General features: G+C 48.7%; 4 protein-coding genes across 5 annotated transcripts; 3 read left to right on the top strand and 1 right to left on the bottom strand.

Annotated features, from left to right (window-relative positions):
• The first annotated feature begins 343 nt into the window (after nt 1-343).
• LOC6613428 (collagen alpha-1(IV) chain) lies at nt 344-15534 on the top strand. 2 transcript variants are annotated; one of them, XM_032725340.1, is made up of 9 exons: nt 344-430; nt 560-744; nt 9008-9190; nt 9254-9298; nt 9458-12068; nt 12178-14095; nt 14159-14273; nt 14337-14560; nt 14628-15189. In XM_032725340.1, the coding sequence occupies exons 2-9, from the start codon at nt 652-654 to the stop codon at nt 15187-15189; spliced, it is 5751 nt and encodes a 1916-aa protein (XP_032581231.1). In that variant the 5' UTR covers nt 344-430; nt 560-651. The 2 variants fall into 2 exon arrangements, with proteins under 2 accessions (XP_032581231.1, XP_032581284.1); XM_032725393.1 differs by lacking the exon at nt 344-430 and having other exon boundaries at nt 652-744; nt 14628-15534.
• An 11-nt stretch (nt 15535-15545) lies between these two features.
• On the bottom strand, nt 15546-16582 carry LOC6613426 (thioredoxin reductase-like selenoprotein T homolog CG3887). Its single transcript, XM_002037864.2, has 2 exons — nt 16339-16582; nt 15546-16262 (listed from the first exon to the last, which is right to left on the bottom strand). Exons 1-2 carry the CDS (start codon nt 16482-16484, stop codon nt 15812-15814), a joined length of 597 nt encoding a protein of 198 aa, XP_002037900.1. The 5' UTR covers nt 16485-16582; the 3' UTR covers nt 15546-15811.
• Nucleotides 16583-16836: 254 nt separating this feature from the next.
• On the top strand, nt 16837-17213 carry LOC6613425 (general transcription factor IIH subunit 5). Its single transcript, XM_002037863.2, has 2 exons — nt 16837-16946; nt 17004-17213. Exons 1-2 carry the CDS (start codon nt 16912-16914, stop codon nt 17188-17190), a joined length of 222 nt encoding a protein of 73 aa, XP_002037899.1. The 5' UTR covers nt 16837-16911; the 3' UTR covers nt 17191-17213.
• A 5-nt stretch (nt 17214-17218) lies between these two features.
• LOC6613424 (zinc finger HIT domain-containing protein 1) lies at nt 17219-17743 on the top strand. The gene has a single exon (XM_002037862.2). The coding sequence runs from the start codon at nt 17245-17247 to the stop codon at nt 17698-17700; it is 456 nt and encodes a 151-aa protein (XP_002037898.1). The 5' UTR covers nt 17219-17244; the 3' UTR covers nt 17701-17743.
• Nucleotides 17744-17792: the final 49 nt, after the last annotated feature.

The following is a 17792-nucleotide window of genomic DNA, read 5'->3' as shown; positions in this document are numbered from 1 at the left end:
CCCCTTCAGGGGTACGGTACCAAAATGGGAAATAGAATTTGTATGCTTAGAATCGGGCCGCTTTGATTTGGTTAGAGGGCTCTGCTCCTCATTTCCTCGTTTCAAGGAGTCAAAGTGCTAAATTCCGAATCCCATAACCAGAGCCCGAGTCACATCTACATCGAAACCTCCAACCAAATCTCCATCCAAACTGTGCCTGCGGCACCCACACTGCTGCAGCTCCCACTTGCGATGGTATTGGTGGGCCGAGAGCCGTTCGCCAACAGCCGAACTTTGACGAGTGCAGCCGAGCGTGCCGAGCGAGCGGGCGAAGAATTCGAATTTCTTTGGCGGGGCTCGTGTTTAGTAATACTTCGAACGCTAGACGATCTCCACATGTGGGGAGAGTGCTGTGCCCGACGATCGCAGCAGCAGCAAATCAGCGTTTTCTGTTAGTTTCCCACACTTTTCCGATCCACAACTCTTTAATACTTGATTTGCTAATGTCGGTTTTACTGAGGGCATTTTATAAGAATCGAAAATTACTCAATTTCTAACTTTATGCTTATTTCGTTGGCAGTTTCGTGTGTGTTTTAAGCGGGGAGAGACAGAGGCAATTAGATAGAGTGCGACATAAATACGTTGCGGATAGGACCAAAGGACCCAGCGAGGATGTTACCCAGAGATCTAAGGCATCTCTCGGGACTTCTGGGCGCCGTTTATCTGTTGGGCAGCCTGGTTTCCGTTACCTTGGCGGATGGAAAGGTAAGTGCAAGCTAAATTCTTAGTATAATATTAAAAACTGAAAGCTCTTTAAATACTTGCATTGATAAATGTATAAATTGTAGTGCAATAAATTTTCTCAACTTTTTTTTATGTCTTAAAACAACTTAGGAAATGATGTTTAAACTAAGGCTTTTACTATTTAAAGTGCTTCTCAAACCATAAACATAAGAATTTTGTAAGATTTCAAAATACTAACCAAAGTGCTTGTCAAACTCTATATGCATCACATAAGTTTTTAAGGTACTTAAAGCTTATAACAATAATATTCTGATTAACTTTGGAGGAAAATGATCATGTCCACCAATGCTCCCCAAACTGTATCCGTAGTCATTGATTTTGCATTTACATAGTATCAACCATAAACAACTATGTAAAATTGGGTCAGCTCGGAGCTCGACTCTTAATCACCGCAGCTATTGTTATTGTTATTCTCCAGCACTGCACTCTCTGATTTATTCACACTTCCGGCATGAAAACATCGCGTAGTTGCAACAACTCTTTGGCTTCGACAGATAATTCCTTTCAGCTCGCTCCCGATTCCGGGGGTTCAATGGAGTCCAAGTCCAGCTTGGAATCGATTATGTCACTACATAATTTTGACAACATCATGTTGTAGGTGAAGAAGTTGGCGATAACGCCCATTGATAACCCCCCTAATCTTTGCATTTGGAGGACATTGCTTTTTTGGCATACACATTCACATTGTTTGCCATTGAACGTTTCCGGCTGGCAATTAGAATTATATTTAATAACTGCGAGATTAGTTCCTTAATTGGCATATAATCATTTGTCAAATGAAACGGGAATGAGTATGAAAAACAAAGAATTAATGCGCAGGTTTCTAGCCCAATTTAATGGATTATTCGTATTTTTACAAAATAAGAAACCTTAACCAATGCGCTTTCCAGGTTTTTATTTAATTTTGCATGATTTTTTAAGCAATAAACTGATTTGACACAAAAGTGCGAAGCAAACGCTAATTGCTGTTGCCCCAAAAACTATGCACTACTTTTTTACCAACGAGTTACCCAATTCAGAGCATATACCAAATTAATTGAATATTAATATTTAGATGGTTAGGGATCGCAGAGATTTCGTAAGGCTGGATGAAAAATGGAGCACATGCGGCACCTACTTTTTGATGGCATTCGGTGGCTCTTATCAGGCTGCGACTGATCTACACATTTACCATAATTAGACCTATTGCTATGTTGGCATTGATAGCATGTTCCGCTGATTGCGACATGGCTTTCTAGACTCGAGTTTAGAATAAAAACACTTTAGAATTGAAACAAGTGTCGCCAGCAGTCGCAGAGGCTATCGGCTTGGCTTGACTTATTGCCTTTACCAGAGATCAGATTTTAGTTTTCAGCCTAGTTGAGCAGTTAACTCAGCACACAATTCGTGCACTCAATTCGTTGGGATCGGGAAATCTGGCCCCATCGCTCACGTGTTTGCCATCATAAGTGTGCAGCTCGTCTGACGACTTTGGTAATCCGATCCACAGCTCTTTTCGCACTCGGTTACGTGGTCAATGCCATGGGCTTGGGACCCTAACTCCTCGATTCCGAGTGAGAGCTCCCAGGTCTCCAGGTCTTGTGGGTTGCCAATGGAGGACTAACCGCAAAACGCTGAAAAACTTGACTTCGCTTAGCTACCGTTGCTCGGGTTACCCTCACGATAAGCGAAGGCTTATCGAAAAGTTTGTTCACTTACAACAGCATTTCAAAACTGTATTATTAATTATAGCCTGGTGCATTAAGCTAATCTGAAGGGGATTTACATTTTTCGCTAGAATTAGTTTTGATTAGAACCCACATTGTATGTGCGCAATCTATGCATTATTTGCAAGCTATAAGGAAATTTTTAAAGTTTATTATCTAATATGAGTAATGTTTTTAAGGGTATTTATTCTAGCATCATTTGAATACATGTAAATACCTATTAAACAGTTAACAGCTCTCGGGCAATGGCTCTAAAACTGTTCTCGCAATGGGTTTTGCAACCAGTTTGGCGCTTCATTAGCCGCTCAAATGATTTCCTTTTCCGTTCCGCGAAAAGAGAGCCGATCGCTTAAGAGCCGTTTCAATCGAGGAGCAGAAGAGACAGAGAGAGATGAACTCATCGATTGCAGATGCAGCTGAGGCTTTCCATGAATGAATTTTGATAAATGGTCTTTATCAGTCGCTCTCCCCACTTCACCATTCACCACTCCCCCATGCACCCTTTCTCTTTTCTCCTGCACTTGCCCAGCTATAAATACGTGTACATATAGGGAAATGCCGTTATTGCCTGTGAAGAAGTGCTCTCTTGCGCAGTGCGCTGGTATGTGTGTGTGTGTGTGTAGTTCGATTCCGACAATTAGCAGCAGCTCAAGTGATCGGTGAGGGGCTCTCTTCGAGAATCACTGGAATTGGAATGAAGGGTTGCGGGGGGATGGCGACTTCAGGGGTTGGGGGAGTCGGCAATCTTTTGACGTTCTGCACCATTTCAAATTGGAATTGAAAGTTCTTGGCTGTTTGTTGTTTTGTTGCTTCTGCGGCGGCTGCTTCTGCCGTCCAAAGTCTTAGAAACTTCAATGGTGCACTCAGAAAAATCTTAACTACATACATACAAAATATTATCAAATAAATACATAACCTAAAACCCTTGAAATATACCATGAATTTCGATATTTGCTTATAAACAGCTTGTGAAAACATTGTAATATTTTTAATTGTTTATTATTTCTATCTAATTAAAAAACTATGATATTAATATGAACAGTAGTAAGTGTGATTATATCCACCCAACTATTTCTTTCCGTGCACCTTCCCTTTCGGTCTTCAGTTTCGTTCTCCTTGGGTTTTGTTTATGCCCGATCCTGGTCCAAAGCGACCCGATGCTGCTGGCATAAATCACTGACCACCGCCGGCCAGACTGAGCGGGGCCAACTGGGTGTGGGTGTCCAGCTGGAGGAGGGTATCCAACTGGAGACCGCCCAAGAAAACGGGAGAGCGGGGGCAGCAGCTCCGGAGCTCGGACAACAATGATCATCATCTCATTGGTGGACTCCTTGTGGAAGTTTATTTGCGTGCTTGAGCTGAATTGTTTGGCGAGTTGCATTTCAATTTGACTCAATTATTTATTTATCTGCAACTGAATGCGGAAATTATGCGAAGTCTCGCTCTCTGCATCTGTGTGTGTGTGTGTGTGTTTGTGTGTGCGATATGGACAACATGTCGTATGAGTGATGTGGGCAGGGGCCACTTAGTAGCCGCCTTTGTAATGAATTTCGTAAATTGAAACGATTATTTATGAGCGAAGCTAGTGAAATTGGGTTATCAGTCATCTGTCTCATAACTGCAGCTCGTTGTTCTCCTTTTTTTGCCGCCTTATCAGTTCGTACGGGCTCATGAAATTGATATTCATCTGAGCATTTTAAATGCTATACATATATATTTAGAGACCATACATATATGTGTACAATGTATGATGCGATTCCATTGCTGAGATTCCATTTCAGACGGCAGACATCTACTGTCATGGCTAAAAATAAATTTAGCTTAATTTGCTTGGTTAACTTTCTAGTGCTTTGATTGTCTGAATTATTTGCAGGCCATTGAGATGGTTACCCAATGGCTTCGTGATTTCAAACGATTTATAGCTGGGTGAAATTTAACTGGCAGCTCCTTTGATGGAAAATTCGAACGATAATGGCATGATGTGACTTTTTACTATAGTTCCCCAATCTGGCTAGTGTATATCCTTTGCTACAAGGTCACAGGATAGTTAGATAGCCAGATATTCCAGTTGAAAGATTACGCAGGTGGCACTTCACAGTGGATTCAATCACTTGGCGCTTCCTTATCGCCATCACCACCTTATTGGCGATCGTTGCGAATATTCAGTTGTGACAGCTCGCTGTCCATCAATTTCAATGTTAATTTGAGTGCACGGCAATTAGTTATCATCTGTCAGGCTGGTGTCCAAACAATTATGCGATGCCTCGATGCCGTAACCGGTCACTCAAGTAGCTCCAACTGGGCCTGCTCCAGACGCACGGTTACGGAGTGCGTGGGTGTTCTCCATGTGCCAGTGGCAGTGCAGATTCTTTTGCATCTTCTCCACATGTTGCCTTAATGTCAAGCCGGAGCAAAATGATGTCATGCTGCAAGTGCGCCCGTCCAGATGTGCATCCATTATACTATGCTCCACATGAATGTCGGTGTGAGTGTAAGTGCGGGGGTTGCCTTTTCATGTCAATCACACGCTGCTCATATGTTGGCCCATATTCGTATTTTTTACAGCTACCCTGTAGCTGTGCCCCAAAATCGGGCGTTTTGATGCCAACTGAATATGGCATGAATCTGGCACTTTGTGCAATGAGCAACTGGGTTGAGTGGTCAACAAAATGCATTTGTGGGATGTCAGCCAGCTATTTTAAGTCAGTTTGTGACTTATGTTTGCCCAATAAAAGAATAACTTAAATTTTACATTTTACTTAGTACTTGCGCGTCTAATACCTTCATTCGAATGCCTTTCATTGTTGCATGTGTGCAGTGTTCCAAACGTTTATGATGCACATTTAACAACAGATTTGTTGTTGCTATTGTTGATGGTGCAAAAAGTTCCCACTCCATTTCATGGGGCATATACATGTGCAAATGAAAATGCGGTTGATTGATAGCGCGTGTTGTCTGACGGGAGAAATTGGGTCAACTGTGACGCACAAAAGGATCCTCGTTAGATGCAGCTGAATCTTGATCTCGGGCTTGAGAAGTGTATCTGCAAGATATCATTCTATAATGTCTTAGATATCCTCCTTGGCAACAAAGAACTCACTTTGATGTCTTGCTGTCTGCTGCAGATAACCCCTTTGTCCGCAGCCTAAAACTCGAAACTCGAGATACAATACACATGTGCATGAAATACAATTTAATGCTAAATTTAAATGTATTAATTAATTCCGCTCCCACTCCCGGCTTGAAACTGTGTCCAGTCTTATCAGCTGTGATTTATATGTGACATTCTGATAATTATAATTATTATGTTTTTTTTTTTTTTGTATGCCACATCCGGGCGTAGCAGGCCACCAACTTTGAGACCCAGATTACCAGACGCCTCTGTCTCTCTCTCTTTCTTTCCTTAGCCCTCCATCTCTGTCCCGCAAGTTGCTCCATCTCTCCTACAAGTGGCTCCGTCTCTCTCCTCCAAGTGGCTCCATCTCTCTCCTCCAAGTGTCTCCTTCTCTTTCCTGCAAGTATCTCCTTCTCTTTCCTTCAAGTGTCTCCTTCTCTTTCCTCCAAGTGTATCCGTCTGTTTCCAAGTCATTTCGCTGCGCTTTGCATTCCCTGAATAATTGCAGTCCGTCGAATTGGTGGCCAGAGTTTAAGGTAGTATCGCTTACAGTTCAGCGGAAAGGCGAAAAGTTAGCACCCGAGGATTGTCATCAGATACCCAGGACCATAAACTGCACTTACATACATAGCTGCATATAAATATGTCTATATGCATATCCAGAACGTGTCGGGCCAATAAACTTGGCTGCTCAGATGCAGATGCAGATGCATTTCGCTGCAGCCGGAGCGGAGCGCTCGTCACTTGTGCATCTTTCCGCCCGGCAAGCGATTAGCGTGGGTGGGTGTGCCCAATTGTCGCCTCAGATATATGCCAGATATCAAGATATATCCGCGTGAAGGCCTCGCTCTGACCTTAGACCATGGCTTGGATGCTTCGCTGGACGGGCAACTGGCGCAATTGGCATTAACATGTGTAAATGCGCTTAAGTGCGCGCCACTCGCACAGCATTGTCTCTGTATAAATGTATATATAGTCCGATATATAGTGCGCCGATCTGGTCAGACACAGTGGCGTAACAGATTAAATTAGCCAAGGGTTTAAGCTATGTCCCCAATCCTCTCCAGCGCACTGTCGCCTTATGAGCAGGATACCCAACACCTGGTTGGCCAATTCGCGCAGACACGCGTGCCCATTGAGGAATGTTGGTAATTAGTTTTGGCGAATATTCCCAGTCACTGCCACCACTGCTGACATCGGCAGAATCGAGGGTATCGTACGGGTATATGTGTATGTGTGTGAAAGAGGAGCGCACAGTGCAACAGCCCGATTCCCTCGATGCCAAGTGGTTTCTCATCCCCCAACGTCGACGCCACTTGGCAGTGCGTTTTCCGTCTGCCAACCGAAAAATAAAAAAATCAAATGAAAAAAAATAAATGGCCCATATATGGCAGACAATGTAGCATATATATACAAACATATATAGTGTGCTATATGTGGCATATGTGGCCCAGTGTCAAGTTCAAGGAAATTGCAGTGCTGTCACTTTTGAACGTGTTACCGCAACAATTTCCACAGTTTGACATACATTTTGCATGCGAATATGGATATCTTCACAGATATATAATATATATATGATATGTCAATTTCGTGTGTTATCCGAGAAGAATTCCTTGGGTTTCAGATTTGGCAATTGATTGAATGAAATTCGATGGTGTTCGCTTGGATATTTTCGGAATATGAAGGAATGTGTGTGCTGTGAAACAAAAGACTTGAATGAAACCAAGAACTGTTCGAAATAAACTCGTATTATCATAAGACTTGCTACACCCACATAATGTGAGGTTTCTCACATTTGACGTGGCATTTCCAGCAATCGAGTGCAATTGCTTTGGTGCACCTGCAGCACCAGAATTTTCCGGTGGGGGGGGGGGATTGGATTTTATTTTGGTATCTGCATTTTCTCGGATTTTTCATTTGTTTGCCCGGCGAGAACAACATCTTTTGGTTCACCGCAAAGTCTTTTTTTCTATTTTTTAAATTTTTTCCTAGTTTTTCAGTGCTGCGTGTTGTTTACCTTTGGCGTTCTCGTTTCGGGATTCGGTGATGTGAATATTTAGTTAACAGATGGTTTGATCTGCTGCGACCAGATTCACTTCTGGGAACGGATTGGACTAGCATCTTCCGGGGCTTTGAACTCCGCTGATGTCGCTTGTCTCAAATCAGCGGAGGTGTTTGTAAATCCAGAACAGAACAGAATTTGCCAAACATTTGACACTAATTCAACCAACAATTAAACAACAAATTTCGTATGCAAATATGTTTAAAATATTGCGCAGAGAACCTCGAAACATGCGTGCAACATGTGTGCAGTTTTTTTTCTCAATTTTTAAATGGTTTCTTGTTTTTTTTTTTTGGAGGAACTGTCGGTGGAAAACTTAAACGACCACTGAAATTCCAAATTAATGAAGGCGGCCATAAATTCGGAATTTTAACCAGCATGAAATTATGTCAATTCTATAAATACGAGAAATGAAACTAAGGATGTTTATGCCGCTGACATGAATGAGGAAGCCGCAACCAATGTGTGCCAATAAATCCACGTGGGAGCAGAGGCCACTTTTGCAAACTACCTCAAAAATGGTATTTCAAATTGATTTCATAATGGGAGGAGATATTCCAGATAATCGCTTTTTACCGAATTGCACACGTTGTTTATAAATAAATGCACATTAAATGGGTTAGAAATGCGCTGCCTGTGGATAGCATTTCCCAGCATTTTCCAGCATTTTCCAGCCTTTTTCCCCAACCGCATCTGCCACATTTTCACTTCGGAATCGCCTCAACTTCATTCCGAGGTCCAGTGAGCGTGTTCTATGCACTCGCTCAATTGACTGGGCAAAAGTAAACGTACTCATATAGAAGATTATCTCATTGCAAACGGAAGCCGTGCAATTAAAGCTGCGAACTGCAGGCTGAAAAATGTTGCAGCTCTACTTATTATTGTTGATTTTCTGGCTAAGGCGGCCCCAGATTTCGTTTGACTTTCGCAAAGGAATTTGCACGAATCCATCCAACCATCGAGCAGAAGGTCATTTCCATGGGATTCCAGCAAGATTGTTGCGGAATTCACAAATAATCAACTTCACAGACTACAAGTTGATGAGCTAAGGGGTATCTGTTAGCTTAAAACTAATATATGTGAGCTATACAACACTAAAACTTAACACTTAACTTAATTTAAGCTGAAAGCAAGCTAAATGAATTTAAATTAATTTATAGATTTATATATTAGCTGAATGCTAGTTCCTAGTTGGCACCATGAGCAAATGGCAGAAGCAATAGATATCGAATTGATTGTGACATCTTCGATTGCCCAAACGAGTGTTTCAATCAGGGGCAATCAAACATGGTTTCATATTCCTTGGGCTACTATATAGTATATATATATTCTTGATTTCAGATCTGCAACACAACGCTATGCGACTGCAAAGGAATCAAGGGACGCATGGGCGCCCAAGGACCCATCGGAATTTTTGGCTTGGAAGGACCTGCCGGTGATATTGGACCATTTGGACGAGCAGGACCAATCGGCGAGAAGGGAGATGTCGGCGAGTATGGCGAACAAGGCGAGAAAGGACATCGCGTAAGAAATCGATTTCAAAGTATCCTCAAAATGATGACTTATGCATGAGAAATGTACTTACAGGGCGATGTCGGACCTAAAGGTGAAATGGGTTACCCTGGCATTATGGTGAGTAATAAAAGTATCTTCTAGATAGTCATTCTACATATTTGAAAGAGCCAGATTAAGTGCATTTCGTATTTATAATCTCGATACCCACATGATCCATATTATATCCTATGAAATGAGACTAGTTCAATAATTTCCATTGGTTCCTGGCCATCGTAGGGTAAAAGCGGTGAGCCCGGAACACCAGGACCACGTGGAATCGATGGCTGCGACGGACGGCCTGGTATGCAGGGTCCCAGCGGAGCACCTGGCCAGAACGGCGTTCGCGGTCCGCCAGGAAAGCCCGGTCAGCAGGGTCCACCCGGAGAGGCTGGCGAGGGCGGCATCAACTCCAAGGGCACCAAGGGCAATCGAGGCGAGACTGGACAGCCCGGCGGTATGGGACCGCCCGGATTCGACGGTGATCGCGGTAGCAAGGGTGACACTGGTTACGCTGGCCTAACCGGCAAGAAGGGAGATCCGGGACTGCCGGGACCCAAGGGTGACACTGGCGACGTTTCGGAGCTGCCCTACTCACTGATTGGACCGCCTGGGCACAAGGGTGACCCAGGTGACAGCCTATCCGGAGTGCTGAAGCCAGATGACACCTTGAAGGGCTACAAGGGATACGTGGGACTCCAGGGCGATGAGGGGCCACAGGGACCGACCGGTGAACAAGGCGCCGTTGGCCGCAATGGACTGCCTGGTGCAAGAGGTGAGATCGGAGGACCCGGAGAGCGGGGCAAGCCCGGTAAGGATGGTGAACCCGGTCGATTCGGTGACAAGGGCATGAAAGGTGCGCCCGGCTGGACTGGAGCTGATGGATTGGACGGAAGCCCAGGAGAGCGTGGAGAGGATGGATTCGCCGGCATGCCTGGTGTTCAAGGAGGCGCTGGTTCCCCCGGAATTTACGATCCTAGTCTCACCAAATCGCTGCCCGGCCCGATTGGATCACAGGGAGACATCGGACCGCCCGGAGAACCAGGTCCACCAGGTCTGCCCGGCAAACCTGGACGCCGCGGACCCATCGGTCTAGCTGGTCAATCAGGAGACCCCGGCTTAAGCGGCAGTCGCGGACCGCCTGGACGTAGTGAGCGCGGTGAGGCCGGAGACTATGGATTCATTGGCCCACCGGGACCGCAGGGACCCCCCGGCGAAGCTGGTCTACCCGGCCGATACGGACTGCACGGAGACCCTGGACAAAATGTGGTCGGACCAAAGGGCGAGTCTGGCCTAAATGGATTACCTGGTTTGGAGGGCTATCGCGGCGATCGCGGAGAGGTCGGCTTGCCCGGTGACAAGGGTCTGCCCGGCGAGGGCTACAACATCGTTGGTCCTCCTGGTTCCCAGGGACCGCCCGGTTTCCGTGGACTTCCCGGTGACGATGGTTATAACGGATTGCGTGGACTGCCCGGTGACAAGGGATTGCGCGGTGACGACTGCCCCGTGTGCAATGCCGGACCCCGAGGACCCCGTGGCCAGGAGGGCGACACCGGCTATCCGGGTAGCAATGGAAACCGTGGAGCTATTGGCCTCTCTGGACCGCGTGGCGTACAGGGCTTGAAAGGTAACCCCGGAAGGGCTGGTCACAAAGGTCTGCCCGGTCCAGCGGGTATTCCCGGCGAGCCAGGCAAAGTTGGAGCAGCCGGACCCGATGGAAGGAAGATCGAATTGGGCCCTTTAAGGAAGGGCGAAATCGGTGACATCGGCGACAGTGGACGTCGCGGAGATCAGGGTGACTACGGTGAAAATGGACGGGATGGATCCATTGGTAGCCAGGGCGAGCGCGGAGAAACCGGACAGCGCGGCGACTACGGCGATGCCGGTTCCCAGGGACGCGATGGTGAGCCAGGACGCGATGGTCGTGATGGAGCTCCCGGTAGAAACGCCACCACACCCAAGGTCTACTTGATCGGCGAGCCGGGATATGACGGAATAAAGGGCGAGCTCGGCGACGATGGTGATACCGGTTTCAAGGGCGTCAAGGGTGAGCCGAATCCTGGTCAGATCTACGACAACACTGGTGGGCCTGGCGAGGATGGTTATACCGGACCGAAGGGCGTGAAGGGAGCCAAGGGAAAGCAAGGCGATATTGGACTTCGTGGCGAAATTGGTGACCGTGGCCCGGCTGGCGAAGTTATTCCCGGACTCGTGGGTGCCAAGGGTTATCCCGGCCAAACTGGCGATTACGGACCGCAGGGAGCTCCAGGATTGGCTGGTCGCGATGGTGAACCTGGCTTGGATGGAGGCCTTGGATACAAGGGACAGCGCGGTGTACCTGGTCAGGAGGTGATCCAGGGTGAGATTGGACCACCGGGTCGGTCAGGCATTAAGGGCTTCCCCGGTGATGTCGGCGCACCCGGCCAGTATGGACTCGCCGGACGCCCAGGACCCAAGGGAGTGAAGGGCGAGCATGGACCCGATGGCGCTGTTGGACAAACAGGACTGCCTGGCAACAAGGGCCAGCGCGGTGACTTCCTGGTTGGTCGGCCCGGACCAAAGGGTCAGCCCGGACGCATTGGTCGCAAGGCACCGCACGGCGCCAAGGGCCAGAAGGGAGAGGTGGGCTCGCTGGGCCAGAATGGACAGAACGGCGCCAAGGGCAGCATCGGTTTCTCTGGCCGTCGTGGACTCCTCGGCAATGCGGGTCTGCAGGGACTGCCTGGTAGTCCTGGCATTCCCGGTCTTCCAGGAATGATTGGCGAGATCGGAGAGCGTGGTGAGATTGGATACAACGGACGGCAGGGTGACATCGGACCTCGTGGACCCAACGGCGAGCTTGGACCCAAAGGTGAGCGAATATTTGGACTAAAATCTATAAAAATAAAATCTAACATATAAAGAAGATACGACTTTGCCTAATCATGGTCTATAATACCGTATACCTTCCTATCCTTTAGGTCTCTCTGGTGATGATGGACCGGATGGCTATCCCGGAGCTAACGGCCTTCCCGGACGCAAGGGTGAGCAAGGAAATCCTGGATTCCCAGGACGTACAGGCGCGAAGGGCGTGGCCGCCTACAGTGGCATAAAGGGTGATGACGGAGAATCCGGCTTGACCGGGCCCATCGGATACCCCGGAGCTCCCGGAGTGAAGGGACAGCGTGGGGCCGTTGGAGATTCGCAACCAGCTCTCGATGGAGTTGCTGGCCGCAAGGGAGAAGTAGGCAGTCCAGGACTCAATGGACTTCCCGGTCGCCATGGACTAAAGGGACAGCGGGGAGATCGCGGTCTCGCCGGCCAACAGGGTAGACCAGGAGAGCCAGGAGCCAACGGATTGGGCGGCTATCCTGGACGCAATGGAGTTAATGGCCTGAAGGGCGCAACTGGTTTTACTGGACCCCAGGGACCCAAAGGTCCTCAGGGCGAGAGAGGAGTTGTGGGCCTGGATGGTCGAACTGGTCAGATTGGTGATCAAGGACCACGCGGATTGATTGGAGCGCAGGGAGAGCAGGGTGAGCAGGGTGACAAAGGAGAAGTCGGCTTCCCAGGTCGCTTGGAAAACCTGCAGGATCTGAGCTTCTATCGCGGCTTCACCGGAGATCGAGGACTACAGGGTGAACGTGGCGAGCAGGGAGATATGGGACCAATTGGCTTAATTGGACCTCCCGGCGCCAAGGGCGAAAGCGGTGACATTGGCTATGCTGGACAACTTGGATTCGATGGAGCTGACGGCCTTAAGGGATTCCAGGGTGACCAAGGACCACGAGGTCCACCGGGCATAACATTGCCAACCGAGAAAGGTGACGAAGGCGTTGCTGGACTCGATGGACGAGCAGGACGTCCGGGACACTTTGGCCAGAAGGGAGCACCTGGTCCACCGGGAGAGAATGGACCCAACGGTGCGATCGGACACAATGGACCCCAGATCCAGGGGCCACCTGGACCTCAGGGAGATGTCGGCTTTCCCGGAGCAGCGGGAAACAATGGTCGTCATGGACTAATCGGACCAAAGGGAAAGCTTGGAGAAATGGGTCGCCAGGGTGAGCGAGGTGAATCTGGATATGCCATTGTTGGCAGACAGGGCGACATCGGAGATATCGGCTTCCAGGGCGAACCTGGCTGGGATGGCGCCAAGGGCGAGCAAGGATATCCCGGACTTCCGGGTAAGAACGGAAGAATGGGTGCCCCAGGACCACGGGGACCCACTGGCGACGCCGGCTGGGGTGGAATCGATGGCATGGACGGACTCGTTGGCCCCAAGGGTCAACCAGGTGTAACTTACTCCTACTCCATGGCCCGACCCGGAGATCGTGGTGAGCCCGGACTTGATGGGTTCCAGGGCGAGGAAGGCGATGCTGGAGCACCAGGACTTATTGGATTCCAGGGACAGAGAGGTGCCATGGGATATCGCGGTGACCAGGGCGAGGTGGGCTACTCCGGAGCCGATGGACCGCAGGGACAGCGTGGTGACAAGGGTTATATTGGCTTGACCGGAGCACCCGGCCATCGTGGTCTGCCCGGACTACAAGGTGACCCAGCGCCAGCAGCGCCGGCGCCCAAGAGCCGCGGATTCATCTTCGCCCGCCACTCGCAATCCGTCCAAGTGCCTCGGTGTCCGGCCAACACGAATCTGCTTTGGGAGGGCTACTCACTGTCCGGCAACGTGGCCGCCAGCAGAGCGGTGGGTCAGGATCTCGGTCAGTCCGGCTCCTGCATGATGCGGTTTACCACCATGCCGTACATGCTGTGTGACTTCAACGGCATTTGTCACTTTGCCCAGAATAACGATGACAGTCTCTGGCTGTCCACCGCCGAGCCCATGCCAATGACCATGACGCCCATCCAAGGCAGGGACCTCATGAAGTACATCTCGCGGTAAGTGTAAATTCCTTCCTCCCCTGGAAACCCCTCAAACTATTGACATGTCTTGTTCCGCAGTTGCGTTGTGTGCGAGACGACGACCAGGATCATCGCCCTCCACTCGCAATCCATGTCCATTCCGGAGTGCCCCGGCGGCTGGGAGGAGATGTGGACCGGCTACAGTTACTTCATGGTAGGTTACTATTCTCAGCATAAGGAATTAAAGGTTAACCCACTGTTACCCACCCCCTTTCAGAGCACGTTGGACAACGTCGGAGGCGTTGGACAGAACCTTGTCTCCCCGGGCTCTTGCTTGGAGGAGTTCCGCGCCCAGCCAGTGATCGAGTGCCATGGCCATGGACGCTGCAACTACTACGATGCGCTGGCCTCCTTCTGGTTAACCGTCATCGAGGAGCAGGATCAGTTCGTCCAGCCGCGCCAGCAGACGCTAAAGGCGGATTTGACCAGCAAGATTAGCAGGTGGGTTACTTGAAAAAATCCATTAGCTGCATACATATGTATCTACATTGGTGGTTTCATCTTCCAGGTGCACGGTTTGCCGTCGTCGAGGCAACACCTTTGTGGCTCGCACTGCATATGGGTCTTCCGGTTCCAGAGATGGCTCTGCCTCGAGGTATCCCTCGGGTGGTTCCTCGGGCGCAGCTGGATCACTTCCGGAGACAGATGGCGATTACAGGTCAAGCTGGACTTCGGGCGCAGCTTCCAGTCCTGGTTCCAACTCAGGATCCTGGTCATCTGGATCCAATGCCGGAGCTTATCCCGGCTCCAACGCCGCCTGGCAATCGAGGACCAATGCTGGATCTAGCTGGTCTTCCAGACCCGTAGCAGGATCGGGCTCCAATCCGGGATCGTACTCTAGCTGGTCCACTGGCTCCAGTCCTGGTTCCAATCCCGGATCCAACTCCTGGTCCACGCGCCCCTCTTGGAGCACAGATCCGCGCAGTCGCGCCCCATCAAACTATCTGAACGGAAGGTACCAGCAAAGTGTTCGCCCGAGCAACCTGCAGGCCTACAATGAGTACGTTCGCCATGGGGGCAATACCCGCCAGTACAACCGACGCCCCCGCGAGGACACCACCGCCCCCTAGATTGCAGTTCGAACTAAGTAGCAGTTAAATATACGTCTTAAGTCATTTGCTATCCTATCCAGGAAACGATAACGATCCAAACCCCAACTCGAGTACCAAGCAAACTTTAACCACTGAACAGTGCCATTTTCCGTGGAGATGTAATCTAATTACGTGGACACCAAAAACTAAAACCATATGCCACTTACCAAATATAATTATGGAAGAGGGGTCGAGAAGAGTAACCACTGCCTCCACTGCAACGAAAGTAAATTCTGTGCCCCTGTTGGGATTATTGTAAACGAAACACAACCAAAAAGAAAGCCCAGTTTTTTGATAAATAAAATTTACAACACATAAAACGAACGCACAAGAAATTTCGTTTGATTGAAATTAAAGCGAACTTTATACCCCATCTAAATCCGATCAAATGCGATTTCGTTCGGATCGGATTGGATGCGTTTAGGACGTGTAGAGTAGGCTATAGTTGGGGTGAAAACAGAAATACAGCTAAGTGGATAATGTCGGAACAAGAGCTTATGTTTAAGTTAGGGTTCAGAGCCGGAAATCGTTGTCTGCGGCTGTTTTGGTGTTGTCCAACTGCTGTTTCCGCTCCTCCGTCCGTCCAGTACGTCCAATGCTATTATTTAACAAAGTCCGGATTCTCCTGCACCTTTTCGGTGAACTGCAGATGGTTGTCGATGATTTGAAAGAGTACCTCAGGCGAGGGAAAGCGTCCCGTCTGCAGTTTCGACCACACAGGCACATCGTTTAGTGTTATCTCGAAAGCGCCGGACGAGACGAGCTGGGCCTCGAGCATGTTGCCCAGGAAGAAGATCATCATGCAGGCGTATATCTTGTTCGCCTGCAGGTGGCTCCACCAACTGGGCGTGTTCAGGCCGAGGAAGGTGAACGGACTGACCGCACTGACCACGGACACAATGATTATGATCTTCAGGGCGAATATCATCTTAGAGAGGTAATAGTTCAGACCCGGCGGATTGTAGTTGCCGCCATTCACCTGGATTTGCGGATACTTCTCGCCTAGCAGGCCCACGTAGTCCTCGAACGCCTTGCGATAGCCGCAGGAGTAGCTATTTGGCGGATCAAAGGTGAGAAATACATCGGTCATTGTTATCAATTATGTTAATTGCCCCGCATATAACGCACCAGTAAAGGAAAGTCATCGTCGGCGCTATGTTCTGGCCGAATTTGGTGACCGGTATCTCCTTCTCGCCCTCGGCGAACACCAGGGCGTAGCCGGCGCACAGGCAGAGCACCAGTAGTGCCACATTCCTTCCGTTCAGCCTTTCCATTGCGTGCTTTTGGCCTAATATAATTGGGAATTTAATTTGGAATTCAATATTTGCTCACACTTTTGCCTTGGTGTTTGTCCGTGTGACTGGCAAATACCCCGCTACTTCTGTCTACGTTTCGTAGAGAGTGGCACTGATAGGGCTGGCAAAACAGCTATTTTTTGAAGGTACGAAACTTTCGACGCTCAAACTAACTTAATATAGTTAATTTCGAGTGTTGGCTAAAAGTAATGTGTTATATTTCGTTGATTATTAACATTATGTTGCTGATGTGACTATTATTGATTAAATTATCGAGTAAAGTCAAGGAAATATCGATACTTAAAATATCTGACTGCCAGCTCTAACTTACGTTTCACTGTGATTGTCATTCAGCTCTGAGAATTGGTGAATTGTTTATTCATTTCGGCAAGCAAATGCTGGCAACATGGTAAATGTTATGAAAGGAGTGCTGGTGGAGTGGTAAGTGGTGTACACGCCTATACGTTTGTTTCGCTATATTCAACCCATTCCCCGCAGTGATCCTGCTATGAAACAATTCCTGCTGCACTTGGACGAAAAACTGGCTCTGGGTCGCAAATTCATTATCCAGGATCTGGACGAGAACCATTTGTTTATCTCCACGGACATTGTGGAAGTTCTGCAGGCGCGAGTGGACGACTTGATGGATCGGATAAGCTTTCCGTTGCACGACAAGGACGCTTAAAACCTACACAACCCATAAAATCCAATAGCCAAAAGTAAAAACCCCAAAACAACCATGACGGGTCGCGAATCCAACCGCATCAAGGACGCTGAAAAGAAGCGTGTCCTGGACTCCACAGCCCGCCAGCGGCGTGCCCGAAAAGCCTTGGAGGCCCTGGAACAGGACAACTACCACGATGACCCACACGCCGACCTCGTCATGTCCAAGAAGTTGCCCAAATTCCAGGACAGCCTAAAGACCGGCAAGGAGAAGAAAGGCAAGCGCAAGGGCGCCGAATACTTTCTCGTCAAGTATCGCAAGAACTTTCAGCAACTGCTCGAGGAGGACAAGGACAAGCAGCCCAACTACGAGAGCGCCGCAGCGCCGGCTCCACAAAAGCCACTGCGGCATTTCTGCGCCGTTTGCGGCAACTTCTCGTTGTACTCGTGCACCGCCTGCGGAACGCGCTACTGTTGCGTTAGGTGCCTGAATACGCACCAGGACACACGCTGCCTCAAGTGGACCGCCTGAGCATGGTTGTTATGTTTACGAATAAATCAAACATTAGACATAACTGAATTGTGCAAAGTTTCTGGAAATGTCGGGAATTTTAGCGAATTTGC

Source organism: Drosophila sechellia, chromosome 2L, assembly GCF_004382195.2.
Source record: "Drosophila sechellia strain sech25 chromosome 2L, ASM438219v1, whole genome shotgun sequence".
Lineage (NCBI taxonomy): Eukaryota > Metazoa > Arthropoda > Insecta > Diptera > Drosophilidae > Drosophila > Drosophila sechellia.
The sequence above is the reverse complement of the archived record's forward strand: the minus strand, read 5'-3'. Positions and strand labels throughout refer to the sequence as shown.